General features: G+C 42.0%; 1 protein-coding gene across 1 annotated transcript in view; it reads left to right on the top strand.

Moving 5' to 3' along the window:
• The window catches only part of LOC144637412 (uncharacterized), a 35,111-nt gene extending 21,216 nt beyond the window's left edge, over positions 1–13,895 (top strand). Inside the window, exons 7-16 of the mRNA XM_078496475.1 lie at positions 150–490; positions 692–968; positions 1,627–1,765; positions 2,125–2,242; positions 2,810–2,897; positions 3,601–3,624; positions 4,184–4,319; positions 4,967–5,069; positions 5,316–5,397; positions 13,804–13,895. Of these exons, the coding sequence (XP_078352601.1) occupies positions 150–490; positions 692–968; positions 1,627–1,765; positions 2,125–2,242; positions 2,810–2,897; positions 3,601–3,624; positions 4,184–4,319; positions 4,967–5,069; positions 5,316–5,397; positions 13,804–13,814 (1,319 nt within the window). The 3' untranslated portion in view covers positions 13,815–13,895. The remainder of the gene's footprint in view (positions 1–149; positions 491–691; positions 969–1,626; positions 1,766–2,124; positions 2,243–2,809; positions 2,898–3,600; positions 3,625–4,183; positions 4,320–4,966; positions 5,070–5,315; positions 5,398–13,803) is intronic.
• Positions 13,896–14,356: the final 461 nt, after the last annotated feature.

Raw genomic sequence — 14,356 nt, 5'->3', positions numbered from 1 at the left:
TGGCATTTAAACTGCAACTGGAGTGATACGGCTCGTAGGTGTCTCTAAAAAAGATACAGAATGTCGATTTACCTTATTTCCCTAAAAGCCTAACAGGCTCTTGAGAATCAGGCTCTTACTCGCGGGTGTTTACTGTATAATAACTACAGGTGGCACGTTTTGCAAGAAGAAGGCAGATGTGATTGTTCTGATTCAAGACAGTCAGGGTATTTCCGTGGAGACAGTTCAAAGCATAAAAACTGTGGTTCGAAGACTACTGACTCTCCTAGGCAGTGAAACACAAGACTACAACTTCGCCCTGGCAACGTTCGGTACATCGCGGCAAATGAGTTGTTTTGGCGACGCAGCGGACACAATCCGTTACATGGAAAGAGAATACCGTCATGGAGAAAGCGGTACCAAAAACCTCTTGAAACGTGCTCTGGAAAAAATGGTCTTAAAACAGTTTGAAAAACGACGTGACGACAGAAAAGGCGACGCTACAGCAAAGGTTAGCTTTATTCATGGTTATTTTTCGTTTTTGTTAAAACTGTGTGATCAAATCAGACCACAGTTATATAATTGCAAAAACAGAAGTATACTGCGATTTAGTAAGACTTAAATGTCTTAAATACATAAGTCTGTTATTCACACAACACCCATTTTAATTTTGTCTTCCTTTTTATTAAACAAATCGTCGACAAAACTCAAGATACTAGTCGTATTCTCAGACGGGAACTCAGAGCATGAGAATGGGAACGATATGGACACGTTCTGGCTTGAGAAAACAGCAAAGCAGTTGAGAGTCGATAACAACATCAAAATGGTCGGCGCCCTTATTCCTAACACTCAAAATACACAACGACTACAAGAGCTAAAGAGCATTGTTTCTGACCCACAAGATGCCATAGACCTCGAAGTTTCTGCTGCTGATCTTAACGATATCGCAGATCGTCTTGTAGCTCGAGTAAGACGATTGGTTTGCCCAAGTAAGAATTTTATTTTAATTCCCAGGAGCTCTATCTTCCTATTACTCTGCATAAAATCAACAAATTTATAAGTAAATTAAAATGGCCTTCATTAGTAATCTCTCTTCCCGGCAGGCAGTTTACAGAGCAAATGCGTCATCGCTCATACCCTGACAATTTTTAAAGAACTTAATCGCGTCTACTAATACTTGTTGTTACTATTTTGTTTTTTTTTTTCGTTTGCAAACCCGATGAAATGAGTTAAGTGGGTCAATGTGGATATACTATTTTGGTCTTTTCTATTTACCTTTGGCCGAGCATCAGCCGTTTTTGGAAGCCGTTAATCCATCGTGTCCCAATTTCAGATTAAAATAGAAAAATCTATAATCAAAACAATTCAAAACCCATAGCCTTTGGGACGGCCTATACCACTATAGCTCACATACTACAGCACTTCCCTGCTATACCAGTACCAATATAGTTCATATTCTAAAGTACTCCTCCGGCCTTCCTCTACACCCCTGGTCCCCTCTTTTACCTCGCTTAGAGTGCAGATTGCCTCTCCGATTGCAGAGCTCTTCGTTTTGATTTTCCAAAGTAAATAAAAAGTGGCTTAATTATTTAGTATATGACCCATCGTGTTCCAACGCGTTTCTAACAACTTTTTTTATGTCAACAGATGCCAGGTACACAGTGGAATTTTACACCCCGGACACATATGTAAACAGCAAGTACAGAATGACTGTTAGGATTGAGGGAGAAGGAGGAAAAAAAACTGCAGATCATGTTTTGTATAAAACAACACCAGGAAAGCAAGGGTATGACATGTATTTTGTTGTGTTCCGCTAAGTACATGGTCAGGGGAGGGAAATGTGAAACGTTAAAATTCGTGGTTTTGTATCTTTTAGTGTTTGTATTCTCTTTAACCTTTATTTACCACTGTTAAAGATATTTGGCACCTTTTGGGGTGCATGCACTGGTTACGTAGAGATTTATCTAAATGGCCCATTAGTATGTATATAAAGGTAACACTCCAGGGAGATTATATGGAATCTTTATCTAGGATTAAAACGATAGGTAATTGTTCCAAGTAGATGCAGAGAAAACAATTTTTAACTTTTAATTTTAGAAAAATTGGTGAATTTCGATCGATAGTCAATTGTTTGATTTTCTTTAGAGACTTACAAGTGATAAAGGCTGAGTTCTTCGATCGTGATGTGGGCAATATGAAGAGGATTGAGATACTACCAAAAAGGATAAAAGGGGGCATCATTGATGGTTGGTTCCTTGAAGAGGTACGTTGTTATTACTCCTGTAAAAAGTAAGTGTAGTTTCGGACGGGACTTGGCCCTCTGTGCTCTTTAAAGTGGCACGTGGAAGCCACAAATGTAATAACGCCCTTAAGTGTAATGGGCAATTGACCACAACAGAAGTGAGTGAGTAATAGGTCACATGACTTTATAGAAATTAAAATCACCAGCCTGCGAATAAGAACAAGTAAAATTTACGGCCATGTGCCGTGAAAAGTGATAGTCTCGTATATCAGGTGAGTTAGTAGAAAATAATCAATATTTCCCTAGAACACTTGCAAATTGCATTTAAAACCAAGTAAAACCGCACGGACATGCGCCAATCAAAAGTGAATAACATTAAACATTTTAAACTTGACTGTCCACATAGCTAGATTGACAGCAGAAACGGCCACTTTTCATTTTCTGGAAATACACTTCAGTTGATGTTATAATTTGTATAACTAGCCCTAAACCATAAATTATGCCTATAATTAATTTTACTCTGCTTTATGCATCCCAAAGGGCGAATTTATTTATTTATTTATTTTTATTTATTTTGCTGTGTATCAGGTAAAGATTAAAAAAGGACAGGAAACGGTAACTGCAGTGTTCAAAAAAGAGATTCCCGAATGGCCAAGAGACAATGAATGGTTTTCTGGTAGGTCCTTATGTAAAATTTCCAGTCGACAGTATTCTGGTAAGTTGCAATGCAAAAGTCTTGCAAAAAGTTAAAAATGTCTTTGTTGTAGAATTTGAATAGTCCATGTCCGGGTGTGTTGTAAACTCAGTTATCAGTTATATTTTGGCCATTTCTAGCTAGCAGGTAATATTCTAGATCAGTTTTAACTGAAAGCAAATTTTTCAGGTATCAGATTCCAGTTGTCAGTTTAAAAAAACACCTCATTTCTCAGCTAACGGTTAAAACTTTGACCGATTCTTAGCTATGAGTTTAACCCCATTTACACCTTCGAAGAAGTGTTTAACCCATTGAATGCTGAACCCGAAAACAGCCGATACGAAGAACCATCAGCACGAAATACAATCAGTTGATAGAGGATGAATTCGTTAAGAATTATGCGCATTGAACCTATAAATATGTACTATTTAATCCGAACAATACGCTTGCCGGCCGTCATTTTACACAACTTAATAAGGCAAGAATGACAAAAGAGTAACAAATTACCAAGAGACAATGTATCACATTTTTTAAGTCAGTATTTCAACTTAAATAATATGTAATTAAGCAATGATACTGTTTGAACGTTTTTTGTGAAATAACCAACAACGGGGGGTTTAAAGAAGGCTTAATAATATCGAAAGAAAAAACTATTGTCAATTGTATTTTACATTTTGTTTTGCAGCTAAAGTATTTCGTCGACCTTACGGTAAGTAGAATGGAAATGAACAGCAAAACAGTAAATATTACAAATTAAAGTTTCAGTTTTAGTACGATGAGTACGAGATTAAGTACGATAACGATTTTCCAAATATAGTTCTTATGCTCGACTATTACATTTCACACCAATCTTGTACCGATAGTCTCCTTTTCAACTGATCAGTAACAGGGAGAAGTAAGGACTCTGGGAACGTAACTGGATTGAATTCGAATGTCGTACTCGTACTCGATCTCGTACTCTTACTCCGATCCTCAGGTCCTAAATATCAACAACACCAACATAAATGTTCTTTGGAAAGCTTTCGATCGTCAACAACTCAAAAAAGTGTCTTTTTCAAGTTCATTTACGGCAAAAAAGAAGACATCTATGTGAACCAACACTTCAATTCCAATTGGATCGGAAATTCGAGGGCCACAGGTTTGTTAGTCGCAAGCCTATTAAGTGCTACCCTCGTAAGACAAAGATGATTAATTTATTTCTTTTAATTTTGAAATCAGTTTAGTTTCACTACATTTTCCTTTCATAATCACTTTGCTGGTTTTAACAGTTAGGTACTTCGTCGAAGTTTACACCCCTGACAAATCTGCGGAAATTCTGAACGGTCTGGCTGTTAAGATTAAAGGAGAAGAACACCAAACACAAGTACATGGAATTTTGAACAAAATGCCAACAGAAACGCAAGGGTATGACGTGTGCTTGTTACATTTAGCTAATTATAGCGTTTAGAATAGTGACTGGGTGATAACCGCACCTTTTTGTAAAATAAAATGCATGGTTTAGTACATTGATTAATGCTCTTGACTCAAGTTAGAGTTGTGCGGCTGCCAGTACTGGCCGCGGTCATTGCGTTGTGCTACTGGACAAGATACTCAATCCACCATTGCTTCTATCCATCCTTCTATCCATCCAGGTGTATAATTGGGTATCGGTAAATTTAATTCTGAAGAGAGTTACTACCCCCCCCCCCCCTATCAGCACTATCGTCTTCAAGTGTATTTCCACCCAATCAGCATCACAAATAAGGTCTTAAAACGGGGGGCGTTGTCTTACACAAGGAAGGGATGTCAGGGTTTCGAACAGGCGGCAACTCTATACCCGAACATGGGTCAAGTGCCACCGCCCCCCGTCCTGAGAGTAACATTCCCCCCGAATGATTGAAATCCAATCCAGGGGGAGAAGAAATACTCCTAGTCGCCTCATGCCACGGAAAACGGAGATATGGGACTCGAATGCAAACTTTACCCAAATTAACAGCAAATGGGTATTTGTTCGTCTTCTCCGCCATTTCCTTCTCAATAGGGGATTAACTGCCAGTTATTTTTCTTTTTAGAGACCTATTGGTCATTAAAGCCCGTTTTAAAGATATAAATGTGGGAAAAATAAAGCGGATTTCGATAAGACCATATCCACGTCGTAAATGGACTCTCAATAAGGTACTGTGTTGTTATTGTTTAAATGATTTTATTATTACGCAGATTAGAGAGAAGAGGCAGTGTTATTTGTAGAAGCAAGGTAGAAACGGTCGGCTTTTCCTTTCTGGAAATATATTCCTTGTTCCCCGGCTTACAAACGTAACATACAAGCACTAAACTAGAACGTATAATAGATCGATGCTTCTCTACTTTGTGTATCGCAAGCGCGAGTAAAAGTTTTCAAGATATTTTTTTTTTATGTTTCAGGTAAAGGTTAAAAAGGGAAGGCAAACAGTAATTGTGGAGTTCAATAAAGAGATTGAAGCAATCTCGTTCGATTGGTTTTATGGTACGTAAGTCCTAATGTATAATCTTTCCATAAGTGGGAAATATATTTTGTTTTTGTTGTCATAATATTTGCTCGTTAAAACTTTTTGTTTAAAAAGGCTAACAATATTATGTTTTTGAATTCTAATGGCCATGTTTCTACTTAAAATTCGTTCGTCAATAGAAGCACTTAAAACTATAGCTAAAGTTTCAATAATCTTTTAGTTTTAGCTTGCTCGATAAAGTTTGTTTGAAGCGCACTTTTTTCAATAATCTAGCAATACGGAGCTTATTTTTCCCAACAGAATAAATGATAAGGTTTCGAAGATGAAATTTAATTCAAGTCCTAGTTTTCTTTTGATTATCACTGTGCAGTTGCTTTTGCAATTAAAATACGTCTTATAGCGTAAAATGTTTATCTGAATTCCAACTCGGGCTAATCTAGTCCAGAAAGTCCCTGCGCTCTTCTTTCCCCGCCTATATAGGGGTTGATACCAGGCGGGGAGAAAAGAGATTCGAGGATAACTTGCATGTGCTTGCTCAAAACGCACCGATCAAAAATGACAAAGGAGTGTGGCGTTACTTGCTTGGGACTCGTGTCCGGGTAAAAACTGCTCGCTCAGATGACGAATTTAATTACGCGACCAAGCGCGTGATTTAAATGCAAGAAAAGTTATCGTAAAAAATGAATGAACAGTGTAGACTGCAGTAGATAGCGAGTATTGTTTCGGCCGTTTGTTTTTAAGTGGATAGTGGCTATGTTTCACCTTTAAAAATTTAAGTTGTTCCCATCTTCCTGTTTTAGTACATTAAGGGGCAGGGGAGGAGCGAATGTGCATGCAAGCTGAACTCTCTTCTCTCGCCGGAGTTTAATCTCTCTTTACGGGGAAGGGAAGAGAAAGTTTATTGACTGGTTTCGGTTAAACAGATTAAATACCGTAGAATTCCGGTTATAAGCCCTGGGCTTATACAACTTCGTAAGGGGTTTTGGGTGGGCTTATAAGCGGAGGGGCTTATATCTGGGAGGGCTTATAAGCGGAATAAAAAAAAAACGAGCCACGGGAGTGTTGATCGAAATACGTTTTAAGGTTAAAAACACATAATAAAGCAACATTTAGCCCTGTTCAGTACCGTCATTCAGCAGAGGGGGGCTTATATCCGGGGGGGGGGGCTTATAACCGGATGTATTTTTTTGTTTTAGGGTAGATGGGCCTATAACCGGGGGGCTTATAAGCAGGGGGGCTTATAACCGGAATTTTACGGTATCGCAACAAGGCAAACAGCTATTGTGTAGCTAACGCACCAGCAATACAACTTAAAATTCAACGTAAATTTATTCTTGTGGACGTAACTTAATTACCAGTGGTTTCTAGGACATAAATAAAGAAATATATTACACTAAGAACAGAAATAACAGCATATAACAGAGGAAATACTAGGAGACAAACGAAGGAAACGATATGTACCTGACGATTTGGACACGCGGCGAAACGAAGGACGATAAACGAACGTAGCTTCTTAGATATAAACGAATATTCCGTGAAGAAACAATATGCATAAAACCCGCGAAAAGGTGACTTAATATACACGGTGGACTGGGCCGAGTAATACATAATCGCGGTAGACTGGGCCTAGGGATTGGTTTCTACACCGGCCCCGAATTAGCTACACACTTACAGCTAATTCTAATAACGAAAAGTAACCAATTCCTAAATTACGTAGTTCATAATGCGACGAAGAACAACTCATTTCTTAGATTACGCAGTTCGTAATGTGACAGAGTTTGTAAACAGAGTAAACAGAGTTCATGAGTTCTGGACTCCTTCAAGAAGGCACAGCTTTCTAATGTCTCGTTTGTAGACAGATGTGGCCGTTTTCACCTTGACGCGACGTACATAACCTTTACTGTCCGGGAACACCTCTTCAACCAAGCCCATTGGCCAGCGACCTCTCGGCGTTTTCTCATCGACGACGAGAACCAGATCACCTACGGCGAAGTTACGACGAGGGGAGCACCATTTTTGTCTTGTTTGAAGTGCAGGTAGATAATCTTTCATCCATCTCTTCCAAAATGAGTTTGCTAGGCATTGTGCTTGGCGCCAGCGCTTACCATACTTGTCGTGTTTTGTGAGGACATCAAGGGGAAGGCAGGGATTTGACTTCAACAGCAGAAGTTTGTTCGGAGTCAGCGGCTCAGGATCATCCGGGTGGTCACTGAGAGGGGTTAAGGGCCTGTCGTTGAGTATCTTCTCCACTTCACACAGCAACGTGGACAGCGCTTCATCATTCATCAGCTGCTCCTTTGCTAAAGCGGCCAAAATCTTTCTTACGGATCGGATCATACGTTCCCAAATTCCACCTTGATGACTTGCCTCCGGAGGGTTAAAGGACCACTGAACGTCATCGATCCTCAGGTGATTATAAACCTTGGTCTGGTCCAAACGCCCCAGTGCTTCTCTAAGCTCTCGCTCAGCGCCGGTAAAATTGGTGCCGTTGTCGCTGTAAACTCTCCGAGGCTTTCCTCGACGGCAAACAAAACGCTGATAGGCACAGATAAAGGAATCGGCTTCTAACGTATGCGCGACTTCAATATGAACCGCTCTCATGGTTAAACATGTAAACAGGCAGCCATAACGTTTTACTTCACTTCGACCTTGCTTCACGTAAAGGGGACCAAAGTAATCCACTCCCACATGTGTAAACGGGGGATCTGACGGTGCGATTCGTGCCTCCGGGAGAGGTGCCATGATCTGTTCACCAGGACGAACATTTCTCTTGCGACAATCCATGCAATTTGCTAGAACTCTTCGTACTGCTGAGAGCCCTCGAACAATCCAATACTTCTGTCGGATAGAAGTAAGAACATGGGTAGGGCCACAATGCCCTTGTTGGCGATGAAAGTTCTGAATAATTAAATTCGTCACGTGATGTTTACTTGGGAGAATGGCTGGATGCATCGCTTCAAATGGAACTGGAGCATTCTCAAGGCGACCTCCAACTCTTAATATTCCCTCGGCAAGGAAAGGGTTCAAGTTGCGTATTGGACTACTTCGTGGGAAGCACTTCATCTGTTTACCAGATCCTCTCTGGCCTGCCACAGCTAATTCATTTGGAAACGCATCACGTTGAACGGCTTTGACAATGTCGCTTTCTGCAGCAATAACTTCGGCAACAGTTAGAGGCCCCTTGGCAATACTGTCTACAGCCTTGCTAGCGCGACCAACCAGATATTTCTTAAAACGCACTAGCCAGGCGATGGCCTTTCGCAGACCATCCCAGGATGAATAGCGTGTCAACAACGGTTCCAACGCCTTTCCATGAACAATCACATTCACCTGACCAGAGCGTTTTCTGCATTCACTATCACCTTCAGGTAACTCTGGCAACTGGGAAGGTTGTTCAGGCCAAAATTTCTCTTCCTTCCATAGAAACTCTGGGCCATGAAGCCACAACTCCATCTTGTGTAGATCGCAACCTTTGGCCCCTCTAGACGAGACGTCCGCAGGATTTGAACTGGTGTCTACGTGTCGCCATTGACGTGGCGTGGATTCTTCATGGATCATCGCGACTTGGTTGGCTACGAATGTCTGAAATCTTCTTGATTCATTGCGAATGTACTGCAGGACTACAGTGGAATCCGTCCAATAGATTGTGTCGTGTATGGGATACTCGATTTTGTTCCGGATAAGGCAATTCAACTTCACAGCAACTACAGCAGCGGTCAGTTCAAGGCGCGGTATGGACACCACTTTCAGGGGGGTCACGCGAGATTTGCCAAGAACAAACGAACAATGTATGACACCTTTGTCATCGACCATTCGGAGATACGATACTGCTCCGTAACCATATTCGGACGCGTCCGAGAAATGATGTAACTGAACATTGACAACTGCGCCAAATCCTGATGGCTTGAAACATCTGGGAACTGATATTGTTCTCAAACATGCTAGTTCCTTTAGCCAACCTTGCCAGACAATGGAGTCTGCATTCGAAATCACTTCGTCCCAGCCATATTGCTGCTTACACAGGCTCTGCAACAAGCTCTTGGCTGGCAGGATAATGGGTGCCACGAACCCTAGAGGGTCGTACATCGAACTGACGACTGACAAGATACCTCTACGCGTTGGAGCTTTCGCTTCATCCATTATTCGAAACTTAAAGTCGTCTGTCTCCATGTCCCACTGTACACCCAGCGTCCGTTCTACAGGTAGATCTTCCAAATCCAAATTGATCACTGACGCCGCTCTCTCCGTAACTGGAACAGTGGCGATTACGTTTCTGTCATTACTAAAACCATTTCGTAAGGCGGAATCCTCCTTTTGACAGCAATTCTCGCAACTGACCAGACAAACGTACCGCTTTGTCAGTTGAAGGAACTGACTTTAGGCAATCATCTACGTAGAAGTTTCGGTTGACAGTGTCAATGGTTTCCGCATCAAATTCAACCTGGTTATCTGCGGCCGTCTTCTTCAGGCTAAAACTTGCGCAAGTTGGCGATGACGTGGCTCCAAACAAGTGCACTAACATTTGGTAATCAACTGGCTCTTCTGAGAGATCGTTGTTTGGCCACCACAGGAACCTCAACGCATGACAATCTTCAGGAGCAGCTCGCACCTGGTGGAACATTCCCTCCACATCAGCAACCATGGCTACGGGCTCTTGACGGAAACGTATGAGGACGCCCACAAGACCATTTGTTAGATCTGGACCTTGCAGCAATTTATCGTTCAATGAGGTGTCCTTAAACTTGGCTGCACAGTCGAAAACGACTCTCACCTTTCCTGGTTTCTGAGGATGGAATACTGGATGGTGGGGTAAATACCAGACTGGTGTATCCTTTCCAACCTCCTGTTCCTCACAAGGAACTCGTCTTGCGTACCCGCTGGAGACATAACCGTTTATGGTGTCCTTATACTTCTCAAAGAGATGAACGTCTCGCTGGAACCGTTTCTTTAACTTGCGTAACCTTCCTAGAGCGAAGTCGCGATTTCTTGGAAGGCTTACAGGCTTACATTTCCAAGGCAACGCCAACTGGTAATGGCCATTCACAAGCTTCGCTGATTCTTCCATCTGGGACAAGGCTCTCCGATCTTCAACTGACATCGCGACCTTTGAGGTGATCATGGGCTCGTTGAAGTCGTTTCTAAACATACTCTCCATCTGTCGATGAAGCATTTCGTCATCATAGCGAACAAAGTTCACACTAAAGCAATTTCTCTCAGACGAATCCAGAGGTCCCATCAAGGTCCACCCGAGAGGGGTACGCACTGCATAAGGTTGACCACGCCGACCACGCCTTTGATCGCACACCCAGTGAGCTTCGGGTACATCACATCCGATAAGCAACGACACCTTGTCATTTTGAATCATTGGAAAGTCAATTCCATTTAGATGGGGCCACTGGGCAGCATCCTCTTTCGTTGGTGGACTACCTTGAGGTAAACGCAATGTATCCACTGTCCATACTCTATTCAATTCAATCTCCTCATCCATACGTAGACCTCTAACGGACAAAGATAACTCATATCCCATCCGGGTTTCAGACGCTCCATTAACGGTTACTAGTGAGAACTCTTTGGGAAGGCCGACTACTTGAAGTTTCTCCATTAGACTCACATCACATAACGTCACATCCGATCCAGGATCTAGTAGCGCGTTCGTCATAATTGTATTGTGCTGGCCTTTCCCTTTCACGACGACTGGAACGATTCGTAAACAGACATTCTTCTTGCCAGAGTCGGTAGCACTGCATAGACCAGTCTCTCCGGAGCCACTAACGGCACTCGTTACGGCACTCGTTCCAGTCTCTCCGCCCGCACTGGGGGCATTTGTTCCAGTCGCACCGGCCCCATTGACGGCACTCGATCCAGTCGCACCGGTTCCATTAACGGTAGTGGATCTAGTCTGTTGTGAGGTGACTGGAGGGTTGTTACGAGAAGTGTCGTTAACGTTACTTTCATTCTTCTTTCGGACATGCAGCATTGTGTGGTGCTTCCATCCACATCCACTTACTTGACATTTCATTTTACTACCACAATTCATGGCCATGTGTCCGCTTTGGAAACAATTGTCACACAGTCTCGCTTGTCTAACGAAGCTTTTCCTTTCTTCTGGGGTCTTTGCTTTCATAAGCTCACATTTTGACAGTCTGTGTTGACCAGAACACAAAGGGCATATGGCGAGCGCGGGTGCTGCGCCAACTTGGACACCGCCTACGACCACTTCTGACTGCGTTGCAAACGTGCTTCCTTTCGAGGAAGGAGGCTTCACTTTAGATGGAGGTTTAGAACTCCGCTCTTTGTCTGGTGTTGAACCAACAATCCTTCCATACATCGTATTTGCTAACAAAGCTTTCTCTTCAACAAATCCGGCTAAATGCGTGAAGGTAGGCTCAATGCCAGCTAAGGTTAACGTACCAGCTCTGTCCGCCCATTTGGACTGCAGATGAACAGGAAGGCGCTTTACTATCTTAACGAGATTATCTGAGCTATTAACGTCCGCCTCGTAGCCCATCTGAACGAGAGTCAACGCACAATTCTGCATTTGAACAGACAAGTCTGACAAACCAGTAACATCTGTATTCTTAAGCTGAGGACCCTCCGCTATCTTCGCGATGTGAGCATGCGCAACAATATGTTTCTGTCCAAATCTGTGATGCAGGATTTCCTGGGCTTTCATGTAGCCTTGTTCTGGGTCGGAAATAATGGCACAGTTCTTAATAGCTTCTCTAGCTTTACCTGTACAGTGCTGTACAAGGTATGCTAACTTCGACGCGGCGTCTGGTACCCGTCTCGCGATATTGACTTCGAAGTTGTTCACGAAGAGCCAATAGTTCTGGGGGTTACCATCGAAGGTTAAAAGTTCCCTTTTAGGCATTTCGAAACCTTGCTGAATTGAGAACGCCATCAGATGCAAGGCATCTTGTTGCTGCTTCAATATTTGTTGCAGAGATTGCGAACTGGTGAGGCTTCCACCACTGATGTTCTGGGGAGGAGGCCCTGGGTCCGAACTTCGTACATTTGGGTCCAGCGCCGATTTTGTACTGCTTCTCTCAACTTGTTTGTTGTCGCCATGTTCAAGGCTTGATTCATCACGAGGCACTGTAGGAGGCTGTTTAACGGAAGGGAAGGTTTGACGCGATTTCTCGGTGTTTTCCTCTTGTTTAAGCGGTTTAAACTCTTCCTTGGTAGTACGTTTTGAATGCTCCGAGGTTTCATAGAGATCGTCAACCACTTTGGCTTTTTCTATTTCCCCCTCTGCCGTTAATAAAGCAATCTGGCGCCTTAATTCTTCTTCTTGAGCTTTGATTTCGGCTATTTGACGTTCCATTTCACGTTCCACTTCTTGGCGCTTCAACAAGTTCTTTAATTCAACTTCTCGACGAAGAAGCTCGGCTCTAGCCTTTCTCGATTTCTCACTAGCGCGCGAACTAGCCTTGGAACTATGTTTGGAACTTGACTTGGAGCTTGTCTTCGAACTCTTTTTGCTTCTTGAACCGACTAGAGAAGGTGTGACATTTGGCACTTCTTTATTAACATAATCTTCTTGACGAAGACCCGCAGAAGCTTCGTCCGCGATACGTTGAACTGATTGGCACCATTCTTGGAAGCGTTCGTCGAATTCCTTTTTGCCAGTCATAACGCTGTGCCAAGCATCAAACGCTTCTGATTTCAACACGGGATCATCAACAACAAATTGGTAAAATTCGTCGTAGGCTTGAAGACATCTCGCAAATGCGATATCAACATTTTCTTTTTTACCACAAGCTTCGTGATAATTTTCGGCGTTTCGCATTAATAATTCGACGTCTTTGTACAGCTTGTTTAAATTTCCAAGGTGACCAGCTCGAGATTTCTTTAGGGACAACATTCTTTCACGCCAAACGGCTTCGGTGTCGAGACGCGAACTTGGTTGTCGAGTCCTTTCAAACTCATCCATAACTCGTCCGTTTAACGGAGTATCCGTAGACACAAATGACATAATTCCACAGGAATAAACACACAAACGAACCAAGTAGCTCAATCCATTTCGTCAGAAACTGTAGCTAACGCACCAGCAATACAACTTAAAATTCAATGTAAATTTATTCTTGTGGACGTAACTTAATTACCAGTGGTTTCTAGGACATAAATAAAGAAATATATTACACTAAGAACAGAAATAACAGCATATAACAGAGGAAATACTAGGAGACAAACGAAGGAAACGATATGTACCTGACGATTTGGACACGCGGCGAAACGAAGGACGATAAACGAACGTAGCTTCTTAGATATAAACGAATATTCCGTGAAGAAACAATATGCATAAAACCCGCGAAAAGGTGACTTAATATACACGGTGGACTGGGCCGAGTAATACATAATCGCGGTAGACTGGGCCTAGGGATTGGTTTCTACATATTGAATAAAATGATTTTGTTTTGCAGTTGACGTATAGAAGGAGTCCGATTCACCAACAGAAGCATAACGAAAAGGCATTAAGTATCATGGAAGAAATGAGCGAAAAATAAAGAATGAATAAAAGTAAAAAAGTTGGAATTGTCGTTTCTACTTAATTGAAGTCTATTTTTTCTGATCTGGATTGCTCGTTGGTTTGTAATTTTCAACCTGAAGGAAGATGTCGATGATTTTCTAAAATTTAAACAGTGTTTAATTCCCCTAGACAAAGTATATAATCGTTTCAAATTTCGTGGCAAACGGTTGAATTTAAATTTTTAGCACAACAGGTCAGGGCTAGCAACTTCGAAGAACACTACACGTTGGAAGATGTTTATGATTTTTTAAAATAAAAACAGCATTCGATTGCCCAAGCCTTAGTATATCATCGCGTCCAGTATCGTAGCAAACAGTTGAATTTGAAATTTTAGCAAAACATGTTAGGGTTATGGTAAAGCTTCAAAGAGCGCTACACGAAAGAAGATATCGATGAACTTCTAAACTTTAAACGGCATTTGATTGCCCTTGCAATAGTATATCATC

Source organism: Oculina patagonica, chromosome 14, assembly GCF_052425735.1.
Source record: "Oculina patagonica isolate OP01 chromosome 14, crgOcupat, whole genome shotgun sequence".
Taxonomy (NCBI): domain Eukaryota; kingdom Metazoa; phylum Cnidaria; class Anthozoa; order Scleractinia; family Oculinidae; genus Oculina; species Oculina patagonica.
This window is presented reverse-complemented; position numbering and strand designations above follow the sequence as displayed.